Source organism: Rattus rattus, chromosome 10 (genome assembly GCF_011064425.1).
Source record: "Rattus rattus isolate New Zealand chromosome 10, Rrattus_CSIRO_v1, whole genome shotgun sequence".
Classification (NCBI taxonomy): domain Eukaryota; kingdom Metazoa; phylum Chordata; class Mammalia; order Rodentia; family Muridae; genus Rattus; species Rattus rattus.
Window position 1 is genome coordinate 57736786 of NC_046163.1, and position 25000 is coordinate 57761785.

Consider the following 25000-nt stretch of genomic DNA (forward strand, 5'->3'; position numbering starts at 1 on the left):
TTGTCCAAACAAGTGACCTTTCATCACAACGCCAGAATACTCCTCGTATACAACATAGAAAAAGTTTCATAAGATAAATGTCGTTAAAAGTGTTTAACAGGGCCAGGTGTGGTGGTGCACACTTTTAATCCCAGCACTGGGGAGGCAGGGGAAGGACAGCCTGGTCTATAAAGTGAGTTCTAGGACAGCCAGGGCTACTCAGAGAAACCATGTCTAAAAAAGCTTAGCAAGCCAAGCAATGATGCCTCGGGCTTTAATCCAAGCACTCAGTAGCAAAGGCAGGTGTGGATCTCTGCAAGTTCGAGGCCAGTCTGGTCTACAGAGCAAGTTCCAGGTTAGCAAAGACAGCACAGACAGACTGTCTCGAAAAACAAAGCAAAACAAAACGTTTAACAATAAACAGTGAGAATTAGGCACTGACTCGCATTTTAAGTTTAGCAATATTTTAAGCCATTTTTATATGACCGTTAACTGCATTTAGTCACTTTATGGAAGATTTCTCAACAACAAAAAGGACACCACAGGACAGTCACATCATTAACGTGAGGAATGATGTCCCAGCCATCATTAGACAAATGCTGCTGTTTCAGTGTTTTAACATCAAAAAGGCTGTGTGCACTGTGCGTATAAAACTACTAAAGGCTGCGATTTTTCAAAACATATGAAACAAACAATCAGAGTAGCCACCATATTTCAAATCACCTTTAAATTATAGCCAAATCAGAATATAATGCTGTGATCACATTATCAGAAAACCATTGGGCATACTTTACAGAATAAAAATAACTCTGGAGGGAAAATCACTAGAAGAAATCTCTAGCACTCCAAATAATGGTATTTAAATTCTTACAAAATGGGTAGTTTTGAAAGCAGACCTTAAAATAAGCATGGGATGTTATGAAATATGTGTTTTACAAATTTCAAGGTAACTGGCATGGCCGTCTTCTGGTGTAAAATGTGACGTCCACTGAAAACGAACGGACAAAGACGACAGGTCCAGAGCAGAGCGCAGAGTCCTGGGTCCACACCATCCCCCACCATGCATCGCTGCTGCCTGAGCCTCCCACTAACGACTGCAGAAGAAACACCAAACAAATCTGCTTTCTACCCCTAATCTAGGAGTTCACTCATCTGCTCTTCCAATTATTTTAAGTCAGAAACCGTTGTATTTTCACATCATTTAAGAGTCAATTAATCAGAATGGATTCCAATAGATTGTTTCAGATGGCTAAAACAACCAACAGAAAGAACCAATCCAATAATAAAGAGAAATCCTCCAGGATTGTATTGAAATCTATGTGCTACGTTCTTCTGAAGACCGGGAACAGATGCTCTGACGGGGATATCTGCAGTATGAGCAATGAATTATCTCCAAGTAAAAATGAAAAATGAGAAAGACCTTTTCAGCGTAGACACCCCCGAGCACTTCCTTTCCCTGTTTATTGAGATGTAGGGTGACCCAGAGCACCGGTGGTCCTCAGGACCCCATCCGGGCTTAGGCATGTTTGCAAATGACAAGAAAACAAAGGGTGAGGGACTGACTTACAGCGTCAGCCAAGAGGCGAAGCTTCAAACTTACTTTTGCGAAGGCTTCAAAAAGGTCAAAAGAAGGCGGCAGCTGAGAAGCGTCCTGTATTTCTTCTCTCATGAAATGTTGAAATGTCATTGCGAGTTGCCTCAGGCCCTCTTTCTTATCTTCAGTGAGTTTGCTAATATCTTTTTGTAAAGAAAATAAATAGTATAATCACCAACTGAACGCCAGGAAAAATTCTCAGGTGTTCAAACGCTGGCTATTAAACAAGATGCTTCCCGACGTACAATCTATCCTGACAACCTCATTCTTTTGACAACTACAAATCATGATACATATTACATTGGTTAAATTCTCTCCAACATTATCCATAAAATATAACAAACGGCTATCAAAAATAAACATATATATATTTTTTTTAAATATAATAAACCAATATTAACTGCACATTGCCATTGCCAGATCTTTTACATTGTAGAGCACAACTCTACCATCATAAATCCTAATTGAGTGAATTTAAACTGACTTTTCCCCATAATAATTCACAAGTAGGTCACGAATGACTGGTAAACAGTATTATCTGAAAGGATGAAAAGACAGAAAATGAGATATTGAAAGTTCACATGAAGTTTAAACAACAGAAATTTGCCATATAAAACGTGAACCATCGCAGAAACGTGGATGTCCTGAGAAATCTGAACTTTGAGGGATCTCCGTGTTGGACGAACGCAGGCAGGCCTGGAGGTAGCCCCCTTCTCTTTATGTTTCCTTAAAGAGAAAGATTCTAGACCTAAGAAAAGAGCTACAATTAATATAGTAATTCTGTAATGCATCTGGATACAAAACTGGATAAAAATTACTAAGACTTCTTCACATTTGTAGTAAACCTGACAACAAAAGAAACAAAACACAAAGTCACAACTGTGACCCAAAATGAAACATAGGAAGGAATGTAGCCAAAGAAGTGAAAGCTCTCCGTACTTAAAGAATTCTGATGGAAGAAACTAAAGGGGGGGGGGGAGAACAGAGGGAGGGACGGAGGAGGAGGGAGGGAGGAGGGAGGAGGAGGGAGGAGGAGGAATTAAACATTAAAGGAGACAACCAGTGTCTGTGATTTAGAACAATTAATGTGGTTGAGATGCTCACACCACCCAAGTGACACACTGACTCAACGCAGTTCCTACAAATAAGCGATGATGTCCTTCACAGACACAGGGGAAATCATCAGACAGCCAGACAATCCAGAGCAAACCAGCTAGAGATGCAACAATGTGTCATCTGGGGCTGGAGAGATGGCTCAGTGGTTAAGAGCACTGACTGCTCTTTCAGAGGTCCTGAGTTCAAATTCCAGCAACCACATGGTGGCTCACAACCATCTGTAATGAAATCTGATGCCCTCTTCTGGTGTGTCTGAAGACAGCGACAGTGTACTCATATACATTAAATAAATAAATAAATCAAGTGACCCATCCTGAAATTAAAAAAAAAAAAAAAAAACCAATGTGTCATCTGAAGAACATCTGTCTGTCACCACCAAACAAAAGCCTACCAGGGTCACTGCAAGACAACAGACACACCCACCTCTGACCCAGAACAGAGGCCAGAAATTAATGTTCACACAACAAAATGATTCCCAGCAAAGGTGCCATAAATATGCACTACAAGTAAAGACAGTGCCTTCAATAAATTATGTCCAGAAAGTAGATATTCACATACAGAAGAACGGAACTAGAACCCTATGTCCCTTCATACACAAAAACAATATTGAATGTATCAAAAACATAAATATATAATCCCAAACCATAAAACAATTGGGGGAAGAAACAAGGGAATAGGTTTAGGACAGGGACCTATGAACAAAGCTTTTGCAGATGGCCCCAACATACTATCAAGAGACACAGAAATTAGAAAATCAGATCCAATCAGTCAACAACAGAAATATCTGCACAAAGAATACAACTGGAACCGCAAAGAGACAGCATGCATAACAGAAGAAAGATCTGTAAGCGATGTGTTACAAGGGACTAATATCTAGACTATATAAAGAACTCAAAATAACAACAATATGAAATGCTGATAAAGATGTTGTTTGAAGGAAAGTGTATGCTCTGGACAGATATTTTGAAAGAAAGAAAGAAAGAGAGGGGGGGAACAAACAAACAAAGCAAGGAACGAAGGAAGGAAGGGAAGAAGGAAGGAAGAGGGAGGGACGGAGGGAAGGAGTGAGGAAGGGATGGAGGGGGAGAGAAGAGAAGAGAAGAGAAGAGAGGAGAGGGGAGAGGGAGAGGGAGAGGAGAGGAGAGGAGAGGAGAGGAGGGAGAGGAGAGGAGAAGGGAAGGGAAGAGAAGAGAAGAAATGGTGAGCTCACACATGACAAATCCCCCACAGCAGTAATCACCAGGAAATGGGAACTAAATCAGTGAGATGTCAGCTTGCTCCTGTTCCAATGATTATCCAAACACTTAACACAGTCAATTCTGGCAAAGATGCGGTGAAACAGGCACTCCTATACAATAGCACACAATCGGTTGCACAAAACAGCCTTGTGCCAGCAAGGGACCTGCCTGTCCATCTTTACTGAAGCACCATGTCCATTATTCAAAATGTGGAATTGGGATGAGCAGATAAAGAAAATACGGTTCGTATATGCAGCAGGATTCTGCCCAGGTGTTAGAAGCCAGGCACCAGAAGACAGAGATCACACTTTCTCATTCATGTTAGGAAGTTTTAAAGCTTTAAAGTTTTAAAGTTTCTGGTTTCCTTTCCATTGCTGTGATAAAAACACTCTGACTAAAAGCAACTCATGGAAGAAAGGGTTTATCAGATTTACATTTCTGGGTCAGTCAGAAAGAAGTGAAGCAAAAACTGAAGGCTCAAACTGGAGGCAGAACCCATGGCTGAACACTACTCTCTGACTCGCCCTCTGGCTCACCCAGGGACTCATGAACTAGGTCTTCTGCATAGGTAGCTCAGGACCACTTGCTCAAGGAATGGGCTGGGCTCTCCTACGTGAACTAAGAGTGGAGACAATCCTTTACAGACATGTTCACACACCAACCAGATCCGAGCAATTCTCCTTGAGGCTTCTCCTCTCAGAGGACTCTAGGCTGTACCAAGATGACAAAGTTAAAGCAAGACAGAAGAGGATCTCATTAACATGAAGCAGTGGTCATCAGATGGGAGAGAGGACAGAGAGCAATGGGATGGAGACAGACTGGGTGATGGATACCAGAGTACAGACAACTAGGAGGGATCAGTTGCTATTCTGTAGCGTGCAGGTTTAAGTCCTTACTAGATAAAAAATAGTCTAAATGCTATCAATACAGAAACATGATAGATTTCTGACCATCATTACTTATTGTGTACTTACGCTGAATCATTTCTACTAAAACATATCAACTTTCAAAAGGTTCCCAATACATACAAATGATGTATTTTTTGAAATGCTAATTACCTTAATTTTACTGTTATATGTTATATTACATATACTAGACCCCATAAATTTATATAAATACTTTATGTGTCAACTATATTTTTATAAAAATATACACTGATTTTTCTAAAGCTAATAAGACCTCCTTCGACATTGGTTGAAATTATACCACACATGCCATATTAAGGTTCATAGTGAACCACCAGACTAATAACATCTGAGAACATTTCACCAAAGGCAATATAATGGCTTGCTACTGAGCGGGGCTAATGTTAATAGTCGAATTCAGTGTAAATGGTGTTAATTATCTAGCAGTACTACAAAGAAAAATGACTAATTAGCTCTCTATTAAAACTTGAAAAGACACATCAAATTGAACTAACACTCTTCCTCATGTCAGGTTCCCATATTTTCTTCAAATTATTTGTCCAACAGAATAGTTAACCCATGATTTCTTATATAACAATTTATTACCACTGGCACCTAGGGTCCAGGACGGTAGGTAAAATGTATAACAAACATAGTCTACCAGTTCTAGCTGGTTTGAGACTGGAACCACCTACAAGCTCAGTGAAGAAGACCTGTGACTATACAATAGCAAAGTAACCCTGACTGTGCTTGACCTCACATCTGGGGAGCCTTAAGGCATCCATGGTAGCTGGCAACCATCATGGTAGCTGAGGGAAGGAACAATGCCCAATACAATCATAGAGCCTAAGTCGTCTGTACTTGAGACCTGCCTTAGTATCTATCTAAAGGCAGGATGACACTAAGGGACTCCCTAGATCATCCCGTTCACTGTGTCACTCCTCCATAACATGGAAGAAAAAAAAAAAGGGAGAAGAGAAAGAGGAAGAGGGGAGGAAGAAACAGAAGGCAAATTGTCAATTAGACTAAGAGCTATGCTACCAACAAACTGAGATCCCTGGTTCTGCCCATGAGGCAATCGTGAGTACTTCCTCATGTGGCAAAGGATTATGGGTTAGATTAACAGATTCCAAAGTTCATAGCTTCAATTCTAAAGAACCAGAGGTCCATGACTCCAGACATCAGAAGGTACACAACTTAGAGGCATACAAACCGGACTCAGGGCTGCCAAACCAACACAAGATTGCTAGTAAAATCCTCGGCTCTACTCAGCCTGTCTGCACAACAGCAGCTGTCGGCAGTCAGTCAGCATCAGCTAAGGATGACAGTTCCCCAGTATCAGGGCCCAGTGCCAGCATTACAGCACTCAAGCACATTAGATGGAGGTACCTTCTTTTTTCAACTCCCTAGGAACTCTTCTGGAGACAAGGCCCCTGGTCTCTTGCCCACTGCCTTCTGAAGTCTTTCTTGGCTTCTTCGACAATTACCCTGCTTTTACTCTCTGCCCCTGAGCCAGTCATTGGTCAGCTATCCTTTCTCAGGTGTTAGACCACAGCCACCACACCTCTTCCTTGTGTTACCAGCTCAGTCCATTCTACCCATGATAAAAATCGCAGGTAGGCAAGAGAAGTCCATCTAAGGGAAGCTTTTTATTGGACTAAATGTTAAAAAAAAAAAAAAAAAAAACCCACAAAGTCAGCACAGGAAGGAGTCTTGGGTGAACTGAAAAAGCAGATGCCCAGCCTGCTGATGACTGAGCCAGGAACAGAGGAAGTATGCTATGCAAATGAAGGATTGCATTTGTACCAATCAAAAAACAGCTTTTGGCCTAATCAACCAAACATCTTTTTTCTGAATTCATGGAGTGGGGTTCCAACTCCCATCTTGAATGACAACAGCTTCAGGGTCATCTAAAGTTCACCAAGGCCTGGCTCAGGATACGGCCCTCTCAGGTCAGTTCAGGGTGTCTGGAGTGACCTTTACTGGAGCAAGACCTCCTGTTACAAGAGTCTTTCTAGCTGGAGCATTCTCGATCATGAAATGTTCAAATCAGCATCACTTGGATAAGCACGACCCAGCCAGACAGAAAAGGGACTATTTGGCTGGTGGTCCCCGCTCAGTGTGTCTAAGCATAAAGCAAGTGCTCATCTGCTGTCCTTTAAAGGCCAGAACTTCCTACTTCCAATGCAGAGTTTCACCTATTCTCGAAGAAAGAAAAAAAAGAACACTTGTATAGCGTTTACAATAAAGACACAAAAAAACTCACAAAACTAACATTCTCCCATATTCCCTATACTTATTAATTCTTGACAGTACCAACCCCCTAGCACGGTTTCCTTATGCAGATGGTCCACATGCCCCATTACACTATTCTGTCTACTGTGTCTCTTCACAGACCTATAGGTGGCCCAATCTACACTAGTATCAAGTAGGAAAAAAACCATGTTAGCTGTTTATAAAAACAAAAACTTCCTTTAGGTTTCATGTAATGAACACAGAAAAACAAAGTTGCTGTTAAAAGCAGTTTGTGAAGGCAGCCCAGTGGGTAAATGTGTGCCCGTCATGAGGGAGGTCCCAGACCAGTGGTTCCCAACCTTCCTAAGGCAGAGACCCTTTAATACTGTTCCTCGTGTCGTGGTGACCACCACCCCAGTCATAAAATTATTATTTTTGTTGCTACTTCATGACTGTGATTTGGCTACTGAGTGGTGCCTCAGCTCCTAAGACCTTGGGAAATATGTGTTGTCCAATGGTCACCACCCACAGGCTGAAAGCAGCTGCCCGAGACCACGCCTCTGGAAAGGTGAGAGAAAACGGGGTTCAGCAGATAACTGGCAGGATTAGTTTTAAGAAACTAATGGATGATCACTTACTGGACTCCAGATCGTAAAAGGAATAAAGTTTCTCTGACTCTGACGGCTTGCCATCCATCTGTGAAGGAAAAGGAGAAAACACCAAAACCCGGGTAAGTGCCTCGATGTGTAACTGTGCACCTCTGGCGACACTTGGATCCTCGGATGGAAGTGTTTGCTTGACTGCTTCTTTTGAGACATGATTGAGACCACATCACTACGTAGCACTGGCTGTCCCAGAAAACACTCTGTAGCCCAGGCTGGACTGGATCACGCAGAGGTCCACCTGCTCCCATCTCATGAGCGCTGGCATTAAAACTATGAGTCACCACACCCAGCTACAATGACACTTTTAAGATCATCTTTATAGATCCTTTATCGCTTTTCTTCATAACTTTAAAAACATTTATTTATTTGTGTGCGTGCGTGCGTGCAGATAAAAGGGCAACAGTCAGCAGTCATTCCCCTTCTCCCATCGATGGGTTCCAGAGACAGAGTTCAGGGCAGCAGGCTGGACAGCGAGCATCGCCAGGTCCTAGTCGTGCCTCCCGGTCTCTACAGCACTTTTTAGAAATTGCTTAGTAACAGTTTTAAAATCTAACCTGCAATTTCACCTATGCAGTTTTAGCTCCAAAGGAAAAAGCTCCCTTACAAGAAGTTCCCACTATAAAAGCCTCTGTAGAAGTTTGGGGTGGAGATGAAAGGAAAACAAAAATTCAAAAGTCAATGAATGTGTGAAGAAACCAAATTGGCCTGTTTATGCTACAGCCCTCGAGGAACAATCTAGAAGCTTCTTCAGGGTAGGGCTCCAGTCTCTGCTGTATTATAGTGGACAGGGCTGGCAAAATCACAAATCCTGGCTCTATTTAAAAAAGGAGGAAGAGGAAGAAGAGGATGAGGAGGAGAAGGAAGAGGAGGAGGAGGGGGAAAAGGAGGAGGAAAATGAGGAGGAGGAGAAGAAGAGGAGGAAGAGGAAGAAGAGGAGGAGGGGAGGGAGGGAGGAGAAAGAAGAAGAAGGAGGAGGGGAGGAGGAAGAGGAAGGAGGAGGAAGAGGAGGAGGAGGAGGAGGAGGAGGAGGAGAAGAAGGAGGAGGAGGAGGAGGAGGAGGAAAAGGAGGAGGAGGAGGAGAAGAAGAAGAAGGAGAAGAAGGAGAAGAAGGAGAAGAAGGAGAAGAAGGAGAAGAAGGAGAAGAAGGAAGAAGAAAGTGTCAACTTATATTATTATCTAATTATGCCCTCATTTGAAAGGACAATGAAGACTCATACATGCAGTGTATTCATGGGAAAAAAGTTACAGAAAAACACAGTACTAGTTGCTAATATCCATTACCTCATGCATTCAAGAAAGAGACTGTACTATCTCTATTGATAGGGACTGTGTACCTCACTGCCATCAAGCCAATGACTAACAGGAACAGGAGTTCCTTATCTTAGTCCACTGCCTGGGATACTCCACTGTCCACCTTAATGTGACACTGTCCCATCCTTAAATATGAACAGGAACAGCGACTGCTTTTGTCAAGTCCGACCCAGGCTCCTTCCGTGACGTGTACTCACCAGTTTGACGACTACCCTGCCCAGAAGTCTCACGGAGTCGGGTGGATACCTGGGTTTGCAGCTTTTGAGACATTTGCATTCCCGCTTGTGGTCTGGCCAGGCTTTTTTCTGTGAAGACAAGAGCAGGGAAGGGCATCGGAGGGGAAAGTCAACTTTCCTTCCAACCTGTTTTCAACACTGAGAATCATCAACATTAATTTATTTTTGACAGCCCAAAGAGAACTATAAAGTACAAAATGCACTTTGTAATACTGCATATGGTCTAGAATTTAGTCTCTGCCAAGAAAGCAGCCGTTGCACAAAGGCACAAATACCCCAGCCTCACATTGTCCTTTAAATTTGGCCTCTGGTCATTATAAGGCTGGGAGACTCTACAGTAAGAATCAGCAGGCCTTTCTTAATTCTTAAATTCAGTATTAGGTAACGTATATGGTAGTATATTAAAGAAAGAAAAGCTAGAAAAGTAAATCACAGGGCAAGGGAAAATTTTTCTGTAAAAAGTCAGATATACCAGGTGGGCTAACAGATTCAAAACTATAAGACAGTATAAGGTCATACTTATGCCCTGGCTTGATTATAAAAGATCCCTTTTCATAAAAGTGTACAGTTTGGAAGACAAATGCTCTGATCTGCTGGAGAGAAGAGCCTCGGGACTAGGTCAGGGAGCTAGACGTGAGCAGACTGAAGGGAAGGATGTGGTCCCTGAGGACAGGACAACAGCCAGAGCGAATGTCTCATAAGTTCCATCGCAGGCATATCTGACACCCCACACATAAAAATTATACATCTAACTCATACTGTGCTCTGGTGAGCCTTTTGCTACCAAAGACTACTGTGTCAGTCTGGCCAGCCCCCTAGTAACCTGGGGTTCGGGAAACACTGCTGATGAGCCCACCGCTTCCGCTATCAAGTCCACTCAGGGTTAGTTGCTCACGATGACCATGATGATCATGCTTAACGCTCTGTAATCTTTCATCCCAATGCTTACACCTCACTCACTCACATCTCAGCAGGACTACGCTGGTTCCACTTAAGGAAGTATGAGAAGAACAGAGCATGAAGCAGCCCTGGCTCAAGCCCTACTGCTGCCAAGGATGGGAGGGGGAGGAGGAGGGGTGGGGGGAGGGGAAGAAGGCGGAGGAGGAGGGTCAGAAAGATGATGAGCCTATAAACCAGGCACTCAGGAGCCTGAAGACGCAGATTAGGAATTTAAAGCCGTCTTGACTACATAATGAGTTCAAGTCTGCCTGTGCTTCATGAGGCAATGAAAGTTACATAAGAAATTGTGCCGGGCAGGGATGGCACACATCTTCAATCCTGGGCCACCTCATCCAGCCTTGGTACGAGGGTTTGTGCCTAGTCTTATTGTAACTGGTTAAACTGTGTTTGGTTGATATCCGTAGGAAGCTTGCTCTTTGTGGAGGGAGGAGAAAGTGCAATGGGGATGCAATGGATGATGATGATGACAATGGTGATGACGACGATGATGATGATGATGAGACTAGACATGATCAGCTTGGACACTTGGCAGGATTTAGAGAATTCTCGTCAAAAGTAACATCTGGTCTTTAACATAATGAACATTGCTCTATCTAAGTAATAAACAGACACTAGGAAAAATGTTCCTTCACTCTATTCATGAGTCGTTCTGTGAAAATGATGAGCAGTGTGCTTATCCTCCCATCGGTTTTAGAGGACTGTAGACAGTCATTGTTTTTAATCTATCCAAAAGCAGGATCGAGCCATCAATCCTAAACACAGAACATGATCATACCACTTGGAACTGTTTCATTCCAGATGCAAGTTTCTGGCTACTCCATGTCTTCTAACCATGATGATAAAAATCGGGTTTTTAAAACTATTTTCTCAGACCTGCTGCTTGGACTCTTACCATAAAGCTTACAAAGAGAAGCCCACCAGTGAGCCTACTAAGCTGTTCCACGTGCTAAGACACTCAGAAACAATGGCTGGCACTATCCTCCCTCTACAAACTCACCTCGATGGCGCATTGGACTTCAGTGAACACTGGTTTCTCAAATGATGGCCAGTTTCCCTATATTCTCTCTCTACTGCCAACCAAGAACACAATTAAGTTTGTTCACAACACTGACTGGGATGTTTTCTGTTCTCACAGATCAAAATTAACAATGCTATACAACACACACAAAGTATCATGGGAGATAAAGGAAAAACAAGCATTACGGTATGAAGCAAAGACAACAGGAGATTTGAATTTCAGATGAGAAAAGGAAATCAAAACCTGTGACAGAACGCCACGTGTCGGGGCATTCCAAACTCGAAAAATAACTTCAGAAAACGCAAGTCTCAGTGGCTCTTACAGTATTTATAACTGTTACAAACTAATCACATGAGAAGTTCCCAATGAGGACAGTACCAATATTAAAGGAAGGTTGCCCTGGAAACTGTTACTTTTGTTTGGTGTGATGTTGCAGTGCATGACAGACATTTAATTAGCAGAAAACGAGAATCCTGACCTCCCACGGAGGACACTTCCACAAGAGGAAAACTAATCCCAAAGGCAACAAAGTTTCATATGTCCTTGGAGATATGCTGTGAAGGGAAAAGTGTGATTCTGATTGGCTCAGCCTAGAACTAAACCTTGGTTTGCTTGTTTTTTCATAGTCCTTACAGCACTGAATTTTGTCGTTGTCAAGTCAAGGAAAGACTGAGAAGGTTCGTCAATGCTTTATAAAGCTGGATCAGCTAAGGCTATAGCTCCCGCTTTACCAGAGCTGCCAATCCTGCAGACTCTCGGTTATACATGTGCTCTTCCTCCTCAGCGTGGCTCTGTGTGTGTGCCTCGGTATTTAACTAATTATGTCTTCCAGTCTCGTCATGCCTAATTACTTACATAACAAGACACATTATTTTTGTTAGTCTTTTTTTTTTCTCCTTATAAACATACAAATGTGAGCTGGGTGTGATAATGCACGCCTTTGATCCCAGCACTCAGGAAGCAGAGGCAGGCAGATCTCTGGGCTATACAGAGAAACCCTGCCTCAAAAAAAAAAGTAAACTAAAGGGAAGGATGATGTCATACAGGTGAAGGCAGGTACAAGGGTACAAGATAGAACGAGGCCTGCCATTGGACAAGAAGGAAGGATGGGTGAGAGAAAAGTTTTAGAGAGGGAGAGACTGGAAAGGGAAGGAGGAGAAAAGCGGCCGGGAGAACATGGAGGTGGATGTACGATTCCTCTCTGCACATTTACAGGTTGTTATGAATATTCTTAAGGGATGGATGTGTATAGGGCTTTGTACGTCTAGATGAGCAAATTATATCTTATCAATTGGATCAGAGGTTATTGTCTTGTGTGTTCTTTCATGTGGTGATTTAAGTTCAAGAGAGTGTGTGGTGACTGGAGACGTGCGTACGGTGGCAACCTGCCTTGGGAACTGGATGGGTAGAGAGATTGTTGCCGGGCTCAGAGAGAAGCCATCAGCAGTGTGATGTGGGATGGAGCAGAGCAGGTGAGAGGCTTTGCTGACTGAGGTGAAGATGTCCACCAGATATCTTGGGGCTCTGCAGTGCCGGACATAGTGTGGGGAGTGAGGGGAGCATCATTTTTTATAATTTTACAGCAACACTAAGTAAATAATAATAGATATACAAATTTAGGTAGACTGCATTAACTATTTTCATTTCAATATAGTAAGAGGGCAATAAACATAATTATCATAAGATGTAGAGACAGGTCTGAGAGAGGCTAAAATTCTCAAACCTAGAATAGCCCCACGTGCACAAACATATGTAGATATATATTATCTGTTTAAATGCTCTAAGAAGTACCCTAGAAACTGTGTCTGTTCATGAAATAGAAATGGATAGTGGAACGTTTTTATTACATTTACTTATTAAGGTGTGCGTGCACCTGTGACGTAGAGACGTACATACACACAGACATACATGCATGTGCCTACGGTGGGTGTGTGGACGCCAAAGAACAGACAACTTGCAGGTGTCCATTCTCACTGTCCCCCGTGGATCTCAGGCACCAGGGTTGGCAGTAAATGCCTTTAGCCACTAGGTCATCTCCCCAGCCCCTGGACTATTTTTAGTCACTGAAAGGCCTTCAATGTATACCTCTCGCCACTCACTACAAGGGGTTCCTAAGAGCAAAACTCAAAGTAGGCGAGATGCCCCACAATCTGTGGACAAGAAAAGAGACCTGAAAGTTTGCATTCAACTCAAGAGCACTTGGTAGCAAGTGAGTGACAGCCCCGCCTCTCTGCTTGGAAAGGCCCGAGGTTGGATCACAGGCCCACAGAGGTGGGAAGATCCCCAGAGCTGGAATCTGGGAATCCGAAAGTAGATGTCGGGCAGGTTGTCTGACGGCTAAAACTAAAGGGCAGTGATCAAACTCTTGCATAAAGATTTCTTTTCCGAACGCAGGAGATTCAGTGACAGAATGTGCCGTGCCTGTTCAAAGTGTTCGTCAACCCCAGAAGACACCAAGGAGCAGATACTGATGCAGTCGCACTACACAGCAGGACAGAAGGGTGAAGCATGGGAGCCCAGTCAAGCAAGATTTACAGAGGCAGGCACCAAGCAAGGGACTGACAGCTCTGACTGAGGGCCCATCATTGCCCTTTAGTGCAACTGGCTGATGTTGGGAGTCAAACCGCAGACTTAACTTCCTGCGTTCCTCCTGACTGGTGGTAGTTAGGGAGTGACTTGTAAACTAGTGTTAGGTGCAGGGAGGAACCGGGAAATTAGTGCTCAGTGCAGGCTTCCTGGATAACGCTAGTTTAACTTTAGGTCAGGTTCTCTAAGATGGGGCCTGAACCCAAGATGGAGTTGGTCTGATCTCTCAAGAGCAGCACAGTTTTCTCGTTTCGATGCTCACACCACACATACCGAGCACAGCAAGAGCCCTTCCCACCGACCCTTACTCAAAGCAGGAAACCAAGGCCGCAGACAAAGAAGGAATGAGGCCAGGAATGTCCACGGGGGCACCAAGTCATGACAAAATGAAACAAGTAAATCATTCCATCTTTAGCAATCATCCTGTCTTGGTTAGCCAAAAACCTTATAATGTGGGGAAATAATAACACTAGGGTAAGCCATCGCCACCCAGTACAGGGTTCAGAAAACTACAACTTCTGTAAGTCAGATCTTTGTGGCCACATTTTGGGAAGTTATACTAGAAGACAGCCACGCACAATAGTTGCACTCTTCGTGCTAAGGCAGAGAGGAGAAGTCTCTACCAAGTCATACGGCCAAGAATATTTACCACATGGCCCTTCACTGGAAAAGAAAAATTGCCAAACCGTGATCTACAGAGAAACCCTAACAACATGGTCAATGTTGTGAGATACATACAATGAATTAGACCCTTCCAGAGGAATCTCTATACTGAGGTAACCAAAATATCAACAGCAGGTTCTGTGTGACCCTGGCGGAAAGAACATTTTACTTCCTTGGCACCAGTAATTGTTAAGTCTAATCCCGGAAGTCACCAGTGCTGGGGTGGCTTGCCCTCATCAGAAGGTCTAAACAGTTGTAAAAAGATAGGGTACAGAAGCAATTCAGGGGGACTCCAGGGGTACCACAGCCAAGTCTGAGACAGGCTACCCTGCCATGGAAGATTCCGAATGAAAGCCTGTGTTGCTGATGGAGAAGGAGACTAAAACATGACTGGGACTTATGGGGTTGAGGGGGGACAAAGGGAGTTAACCAAAGGCCTATATTGCTTACGTATCTTAAAATATCTCCCTACTACTGGCATGATTTAGGCTAAGCAATGGAGAGTTGAGGTGAAAAGTCCAGTTTAAATATGATGCTAAGGCTCTCTGGACCATTACTGTCTTCTATTTGGTCCAACTCTTACACCGACAGGTGCTTTCCCTAAAGAGGGAGCATGTGACATATACCTGTCATCCAAGTAGTCCGAGGCTATTGCAAGAAGATCTTAGTTAAGCTATCTTGGGATATATGAATTAAAGCCAGTGTGGGCTACATAGTAAGACCCTAGCTCAGAAAACTAAAACCACAGGGAAGAAGAGAAAACAGAATTGCTGCAAAGAAAATATTTAAGGAAAGGCTACGAAAGGCAGGAAAATAATGAAAGACAAAAATAGGAAAAGCACAAGAAACAGGAAACAATAACAGATATGATAGATCCTGATACATTATAACAAGAATCACTGTGAATCCAGGCACCACTGAGATTGTCAGGAGGGACCAAAAATAAAACTACAAGTCCAGCTAGGCAGGAGGGTGCATGCCTTTAGTCCCAGTACTCTAGAGGAAGGGACAAGTAGATCTCTTAGAGTTCAAGGCCAGCTTGGTCTCAGAGCAAATCCAAAACAGTCAGAGCCACACAGAGAAACTGTGTCTCAGGAGACCAAACCAAACCAAACAAACAAACAAAGACTCTGTAAATCCTATCAGCCTGAGGTCTGAAACAGCTTTTCCTAAACTAAACAAGAGACTAAGCTTTCTTTAGTACCCCCCATTGGAGTATGGTATCGCAAACAAACAACGGATAAAAATCACCCCATGAAAGGCTTACTGACAAAGGAAGAGTTTCCTACCGTAAAAGTAAATCAAATCGTTGGCTAACTACACAGGAAATGCTGACCCAAAAAAAAATGATTCATGTGCGTAAGTAGAAATATAATTGCTAATATGAAATAGAATCTCTCCATGCAAACCCAGTGCCTTTCACGAGCTCATAATCAGAAATGTGATCTAGAATCTGGTCGCATGCTTTGTTCGAATAGAATTCGAATAGAAACGTAAATATCAGAAGTCAAACTAAGTCCAGAAAAGGCAAAATAATACTTGGAGGGTTTGCTTGAGATTGAGTCACTTGCTATCAATATCGTGGTCAGTTTTTACATTTTGAACAGTTCTTAATATGAAAACAGCCTGTCCCTCCTTTTCGGTCTCCGAATCACCTGGGATGGTCCGTTATGCCAACATGGAGAAGGGTTCCCACACTAGGAAATATAGGATGGATGTCCCACCATCAGACAGGCAGGAGCTCAAAGCCATCAGAGAAAAAAAAAATCTTGTCAGGATCAGGACCAACACTATGTGCACAGCCATGGGTGGTGGGCAGACAGACCGACTCATTGACTCATTCCTCGGATATGGAGGAATCGGCTTTGCAGCCTACTGCACTCCCAAAAAGAAACATTGTCTCTAAAAACAGAAGTAAAAGGAGAAACTGTCCGTTGTTTCAACCCTGTACCTTAATTTCTATAATGAAAATGTTCTTGTGCTTTATGTGTAAAAATGAGATGTAAATGCTGACGGCAGTGACAGCATCCTTTGAGCAGAAAGGGTACGTTGCAGCCTGAAAAATGGCCCCCAAACCTTTCTCAGACAACGTGCTAATACCATAGGTACATACGAAAGGCTCAGCTACCGGACGGTCGCGCCCCTCTGAGATAAATGTCTCCTCCTACAGAATCACATTCCCTACATCAGTCTCCATTCCACATTACTTCCCGTTCAGCACTCCTCATCGTCCTCATAGTTCAGTTTGTCAGTTTAATTCTGCCCAGCTTTATGGGTATCCACGATAATTACAGCGCTTAGCTCTGTACCTTAAGGGGCGGATAACTGGAGCAGTTTAAATGCATATGCTCCGGCCAATCTCTGACTCCCCCCGCCACACCCACGCAACCCCCCACACGCACACAAACATATATTCTAGCTGGCATCATATATTTCATCTCACTGGCTATTTTCCCATTACCTTGCACATTGTATCTAACAATGACACTGTTATTGATGTTACAGTGAATATGTAATAAAATATATGTGCTACGAGGAATCAGTGTGGCACACCCACACGCCCACTCCCTCCGCTCCTTCTAATCAGATAATGGTTTTTTTCTTCTCTCTATGTATTATTACAACTGAACAAAGTAGCCTCGGAGAAAATATATTTGTAAAAAAAAAAATGGGGAAAAGGAAAAATAAAGGCTTGGGGCCGCTGAGATTACAAATGAAGTTTCCAGAAGATGTATGTCAAATACTATGTTGATTCATCATTTCTATACACACTGCACCTGATCAGACATTTGCAGAGACGTGGGGCCCATTTAACCAGGGGTAGGGATGGGCTGAAATATAACCCAGAATAGATTTTCTGTGATTTATCTTGTGAGGAAAGGCATGCATTTATTCGTGTTCTCTCTCTCTCTTTTTCTCTCTCTCTCTCTCTCTCTCTCTCTCTCTCTCTCTCTGCTTTTTATTGTACTGTTAATGGTCTTATAGGAGAAAGCTGAGATCTCGTTATGACAAAATATTTGGTGTTAAAAATGAATAATAAAAATATTTTTTTAACATTTATATATTAACAGGACTATGTTGAAGTTTTATATTTCTGTGTGTGTGTGTGTGTGTGTGTGTGCGCGCGCACAATTGTTCTTATGTAAGACATGTGCCTATGTGTGAAGATATGAATGCAGGTATGCACACATATGTGTAGAGGGCCAAGGTTGAAATGGACGGCCTCTCCTTGACTGCTTTCCACCTTTATTTTTGGAGACACAGTCCCTCTCTGAGCCTGAAGTTCATTGAGTCCAGCTAAGCTGGAATGGCCAACGAGCTTCAGAGATCCACCTCGCTCCACTCCCAAGCCTGTCTCCACTCAGGTTACGGATTCACACTTCTGTATCTGATGGTCTGAATTCAGGTGCTCACACTTGCCCACATACACTTTACCTGCTGAACCATCTCCTCAGCTCTTGATTTTGACTTTAAAATGTTTCCATTCTGTATCTTTTGAACACAACATAAAGCAGGTGTAACAGTCTAAGGGATAAAGATCTTTCTGGGCAGGAATCACAGCGACAGTAATCAGCCAGGAAACAAAGGACAAATACAGTAGATAATAGAAAAGCAGACGTAACCAGACAGTTACAGCAAGAATAAAATGTACATTTACAAGGTAAATATAAAATCTGGAAATTTTATGTACATTTTTTCCCAAAATCCAGAGTGTATCAATTATGAAGCACAAAACAATTTACTTGCTTTTCTGAGCTGTTTCCTTACAGGTCAGCTGAGCGTGTCACCTGTAGCTAATTTACATAAGATTCTTATAAACAGAGCCTGCACACAGCAGATGTCTGTCAGATATTGGCTCTCATCATTACAGACTCAGAAACCAAGGCCTGGTTTTGTGTTTCCTAAGAAATTACTTAACTAGGAAGTGGCAGAGGTACATCTTGGATGCTCTGACATTTTTGAACATGGATTTTTTCCCATTAAAATCAGTTTGCATCCTGAAGAAACTAATTTCAAAGGAGAAAATGAGATAGCAAAAGAAAAAAACCTGAGAAAAATGGTCTAGATTAAAAACCGAGAACTCCACATGAGTGCTTGTGCACATGAACACACAAGTGAGCACACACACATCCCACATGAGTGTCTGTGCACACAAACACACAAGCAAACACACACACATCCCACATAAGTGATTGTATCCCACATGAGTGTGCATACAAACATACAAGCAAGCACACACACATCCCAAACACACAAAAAAGCACACACACATCCTACATAAGTGTTTGTATCTCACACGAATGTCTGTGCACAAAAACATACAAGGGTGCACACAAACACACAAGCAAACACACACACATCCCATGTAAGTGTTTGTATCCCACATGAGTGTCTGTGCACACAAACACAGAAGGGAGCACATGCATATCCCAAAATAAGAATGAGCATGGGACCACACAGACACAAAAGTTTCAATTAGACTTTTTAATGATACAATTCATTAGAGCATAATTATACCTCTTATTAAATGATTAATCAAAAACTTTGAAGAAAAGGTCATGCTGAATGTTAATTATACATCCTTAAAAGAATTCCAAAGATATTAACGACCATATTCATTACAAATTAATTTAATCCTTAGGAAGGCAATTTGGCATTATCTTTAAAAATTCAAAATGCATATATGTTTTTGCTTAAAAAATATGATTAGAAACTTATCATTAAATTAAATTTTAGAAGTATACAAGACTATAAAAATAATGTCAGATATATTATTAATACCTAATTTGGGGGAAATCTAAACATTCATTAATGAGGAAATTATGATCATGGTAATATATTATATATATTATATATATATATATATATATATATATTAGGTGATACCAAAAAATCTCTAAATATGAAAAAGGAAATGAAGGCATAGAAGGACCTGTATCAAAACAACCTGTACCTGTTTTTATAAACACATATGATGTTCAGATATGCCTGCACAGAAACCGTAACAATGAACGGTGTGATGGTTTCAAACTGAAACATGTCACCACGTGCGTGGATATTAAAGTAAAGGCTTGGTCCCCAGCGGTGCTACTGGTAGGTGCCTGGATAAGAAAGGCACTGATGTCATCAGTGAACTAGTCATTGGATTCATAGCTAAAGGGGCAAGTGGGAGGTTGTGTTGGGGTAGAAATGGCCAATGAGTACCTGGCTTTGATTAATGTGCAGCTAGTGCTCTCTCTCTCGCTCTCTCTCTCTCTCTCTCTCTCTCTCTCTCTCTCTCTCTCTTTCTCTCTCTCTCTGCCTCTCTTTCCATCCATCTTCTTCTCTGACAAAGCCTATTCAAACTATACAAAAATTAAATTTAAAAGTAAACGAAAAATAATAAGTTTAAAAAAAGCAGGGCTGGAGAGATGGCTCAGCGGTTAAGAGCACTGACTGCTCTTCCAGAGGTCCTGAGTTCAAATCCCAGCAACCACAGGGTGGCTCACAACCATCTGTAATGAGATCTGATGCCCTCTTCTGGTATGTCTGAAGAGCTACAGTGTACTCATCTATAATAAATCTTTTTTTTAAACATCAGTTTTGTTGTTGTTCTTAGAAGAGATGAGAGGAAAGGAGACGTAGACCCGCAGGTGTAACGGAGAACAAATGCACAGGTGGGGAGTTTCGAGCGTTTGCTCACTGAACAGCCCAATAGCCTTACCTGACACTTGGTGCTGCAGTATTTGGCAATTCGGCATTGAGAACACCGCATCAGCTTTTCCTTCCTGGTAAGAACAAGTAGTTCTATGTTAGAAAATAAGTAAGAGACGAATGACAGCAGAAAGAAAACACAAGGCAACACACTGATGCGGACAGCTCTGCCCACTCCTCACATCGGATCCTTGAAGACTTAAGATGGCTTTTGAAGCTGGAACGATGCTTGGGTTCAAGTGTGAGGACCCGAGTTTGGCATCTCAGCACCCACACGGAAGCTGGGTATGGCTGTGTGCACGTACATCCCCACTGCTAGCAAGAGTAGAAGCATGTGGATCCCACTGCATGCTGGCCATGGTCAGCCTAGTCAAAACAGTGACCTCCAAGAGCAGTGAGAGAGCCTGTGTCAAAATAAGATTCCGGAGAGTAACGAAGGAAGACGCATAAAGGTGACCTCTGGCTTCTAGGCACAGGCACAGGTAGGCAGGTGCTGTGGATACACACAAACATGCGTGTACACACACACACACACACACACACACACACACACACACACACACGGAGCCAAGATTTGCATTTGTAAATGGCTGAACATCCTCTTTCACTTTCCATGGGAAACATCTGCATAGCTCTCATTGGTTAGGTTGTGGTATACCGTTGTAATTTCCTCTCAGCTGGATGGTGAACAGCTCCATTATGAAGCAGAGTAGCTATGACCCTCAAGAACCCAGGGAGAAGGCAACATGAGTCCCAAGAGACCGTCAGACTCATCCACTCCCCAGAAGTCTACTCACCACTGAGTAAGTAAATGGCTGGATAAGGTAAGACCTCTCTGTGCTATGAGCTGTCCACCGGGTAACGGGTAACCTGACATCAGAGCTGCCTGTCAGTTACCCAGGTCCCTGTAAGTCACCTCAGTAAACTCACCGGCTCAGCAAGCTGCCCTTGGGTGGAATCCTTTCTTTGGTTGGTCAGTGCCCTCTCTATCTAGGATGGACATTTCTGTCTCCCAAAGAAAAGTCAGCGGACAACGATATTCAGCATGAATTTCACACTTAAACCTATTTTCAAGTATAGAGTTCAGTGGCACTGGGAACACGCACATCTAGAGTGTTCAGACAAAGCTCAGGGCCCAATAAGTCCAAAGTCTGGTACCGATCCCCGGTAACAACAGCAGCAGACTATTCACATGCTGAATGACCAACGTCCCCAATAATTTTCTTTCTTTCTATCCAGCTAAATTTAATTGATGTGTAAATATATTCTTTTTTTTTTTTTTATTAACTTGAGTATTTCTTATTTACATTTCGAATGTTATTCCCTTTCCCAGTTTCCGGGCAAACATCCCCCTAATCCCTCTCCCTCCCCTAAATATATTCTTATCTAGACATTCAGCCTCTCAGCGTGGGAATGTTACTGTCACCACAGGGGATCCAAAGTCAAATACATCACCTGACGAACATTGGGCTCCTCTAATCTGCAGTGTACTGGACAGGATGGATATTTAGAATTTTGGATTGTTCTTCAGACACTACAGTATTTTAACTGGGGTGATGAGATGTTTTAGAGATGGCAACCAATTCTAAACATCAAATTCATTTTCATTCCGTACAGACTTTGTGCATATAGCCTGAAGCGATTGCCGTTTCAGCTCGCTTGTGACTGACTGCCGCCTGATCTATAAGGTCAGTGCTGGATTTTCTACCATCCTGTGGACGCTCAAAATGTCTCAGATTTTAAAGTGCCTAAGATTTCAATCATCTGCTTGTGGATCTTCAAACTGTACTCTGTACGTTTTAAAAAAAAAAAAAAAAAGGTTATGAGTCATCTCCCCAGACTCTAAAGTCATACATCCTAGGTCCTGAGCTTACCCAACTTAATAACATAGTCCTGCTAAGAAATGATTCAGAAACTCCACTAAATCCTACTTCAGACAGGCAGGATTAAGACCGAAAGGCACCAGAGTTGTTTTTCCCAAGTCACTTGGGCAACAGAATCAGGCATTTAAAAGGCTGAATCATAAAATTAAAAATCAACCTGGAGACATTAATGGTGGCCAACGGAGAAGACAGCAGAGTGGTGGACAGTCGGGGCAGGCCAAAGCACCAACTGCCAGAGTGTGACGGGGGTCGACGGGAAAACGGAACGACTCAGTGTGAGCATCTGCTGGTGTGCAGGGCATGGCGCCACTTCTGTTCACCTACCAACTCATGCCAAACACGGACAAGTCCTGAGGCGGGCAGCATTACTGTGTCCACCTTTCAAATGCTTAGTAGGGTTTCAAAAGATCAAAAGTAGATGCTACCTGGGTGGGGTGCCCCATGCCTGTAATCCCAGCAGAGACAGAGGCAGAGGCAGGGGGATATCTGTGATAAACCAGCCTCATTTACATAGTGAGTTCCAAGACAGCCAGAGCTACAGTAAAAACCAGCCGGGAAGCATGGAGTGACTGCCTTGCTCCACGGGACTCTGCAAGGGTAAGGACGGCCCTGTTGGAAACGAGAACGAGCAGGGCGTGTAATATGGGAGGTTTCAGGTCTGGGGAAGGAAATGCAAACGCAGCTGTGAAGGAGAGCCACCAAGAGCTACACACCAGGCGGCAGACCAACCCAACCAATGCAACAATCTGGCCTCAAAGGGTTGCATTTAACCATCACACTCTACTGCCATTTATAAATGAGGCTGGATAAAAACTCAACCCACTCGTGCTTCGAAGAAAAGGACACGAGGACACCCGTGGTTATTTTGAAAAGCCTACATAATCATATCGATGGCAGGAAAGGGTTAAAGGGATCATAAGAGTAAAGGAGGTCCAAGGGGAATGATGAAAGACCCCAGTCACCAGCTGCTATATATCCAGTAATAAAAGTATCAAGTCTCAAAGCACATGGATTACGAATAATAGTCCTTTAAGGAAAAAAATAACCAACACACAATTGAAGATCTTAAAACAGTGTCTGGAATATGGGAAGCACCTTGTAAGAGGCAGTTATCACTATTAAAATAGAGTGCCAAGCCAGGCGTGGTGGCATACACCTTTAATGCCACCTTTAATCCCAGCGGACCTTTGAGTTCAAGGCCAGCCTGGTTACAAAGTGAATTCCAGGACAGCCAAGGCTACACAGAAACCCTATCTTGAAACACACACCATCACACACACACACACACACACACACACACACACACCATCACACACACACACCATCACACACACACACACACCTCACACACACACACACACACACACACACCCACACACACACACACCATCACACAAACACACACACATCACACACAAACATCACACACACACACACACACACCATCACACAAACACACACACACCATCACACACACCATCACACACACACACACACACCATCACACACACACACACACACCATCACACACACACACACACACACACCATCTCGCACACACACACACACACACACACACAGTGTGTCGTCTGGAAATTCGCTGACTAAGCAAATAAGGACTAAGTAACTTCATGATGTGACTGTCTTGTCACAAATCTTTTTCAAGCACCCACTGGCCACTTTTTCTGTTTGTTTGTTTGTTTAATGTGTGAGTTCTCTATCTGCATATACACCTGCATGGCAGAAGAGGACATCAGATCCCATCACAGATGGTTGTGAGCCACCATGTGGTTGCTGAAAATTGAACTGAGGATCTCTGGAAGGGCAGTCAGGCCTCTTAACCTCTGAGCCACCTCCCCGGCACCTCCTCCCCTCCACATGCTTTTTCCAACTGTTTGTTTGTTTGTTTGTTTGTTTGTTTACTGGCCACTCTTTAAGAGTACCTCTGAGAGTAAGTAATACCAGTCATTTTCTCTAACAATGGAGGAACTAGAAATGAATTTTTACAAAACCCAATACAATCTCTACTGCATGAGGGCGAGCTTCTATACAGCCTAAAGAACTGAAGGGTCACGGTGGAGAAGAGATATTTCCAGTAAACAACTAGGGAAATGCCTAAACTTGTACCAAAATAACACAGAAAATGTTAGCTTTAAATATTCATGTAAAAGGGGAAGAAAACCGAAACTAAGTGAGGTAAACACGCAAATCAAGAACTTAAAAGACAGCCAGCCAGTGATGCACATCTGTAATCCAAGCACTCAGAAGGCAGAGGCAGGAGGATTCCTTCTGAGACACTATCTCAAAAACACACAAACTACAACAATAACAAACACACAAATGTTAGAATAATAGAACACCAAGGAGGACAAAGGGTAAAAACTACAATTGTAAGACAAATGTTTTAGATGAAATAGTACAAAACACTGCAGCAGACTGGATGAATGTGATGGTTGGTGTGTGCTCAGCCCAGGTGTGACCCTGTTGGAGTAGGTGTGTCACTGTGGGTGTGGGCTTTGAGACCTTCATCCTTGCTGCCTGGAAGCCAGTATTGTGCTAGCAGCCTTCAGATGAAGATGCAGAACTCAGCTCCTCCTGCACCATGCCTGCCTGGATGCTGCCATGTTCCTGCCTTAATGATGATGGACTGAACCTCTGAACCTGTAAGCCAGCCCCCATTAAATGTTGTTCTTATAAGAGTTGCCTTGGTCATGGTGTCTGTCCACAATAGTAAAACCCTAACTAAGACATGACACAAGAAAGAAAACACTACCCAAGATTCCATCAGGATGTATAATCAATCCTGAGGAATGACGGCTACGAGGAAAACTCTGTCTCTCCAGACCTGACCACCTCTCATTAGCCACCTCCATCTACAACAAAACTCAAAAAACAGGTCAACGGAAACAATCGCCAA

At 42.9% G+C, this 25000-nt stretch overlaps 1 protein-coding gene across 1 annotated transcript in view; it reads right to left on the minus strand.

Moving 5' to 3' along the window:
• The window catches only part of Smyd3 (SET and MYND domain containing 3), a 547366-nt gene that overhangs the window by 429586 nt on the left and 92780 nt on the right, over nucleotides 1-25000 (minus strand). Inside the window, exons 2-5 of the mRNA XM_032915340.1 lie at nucleotides 20211-20274; nucleotides 9241-9348; nucleotides 7706-7763; nucleotides 1580-1716 (exon numbers count right to left, since the gene is read on the minus strand). Of these exons, the coding sequence (XP_032771231.1) occupies nucleotides 1580-1716; nucleotides 7706-7763; nucleotides 9241-9348; nucleotides 20211-20274 (367 nt within the window). The remainder of the gene's footprint in view (nucleotides 1-1579; nucleotides 1717-7705; nucleotides 7764-9240; nucleotides 9349-20210; nucleotides 20275-25000) is intronic.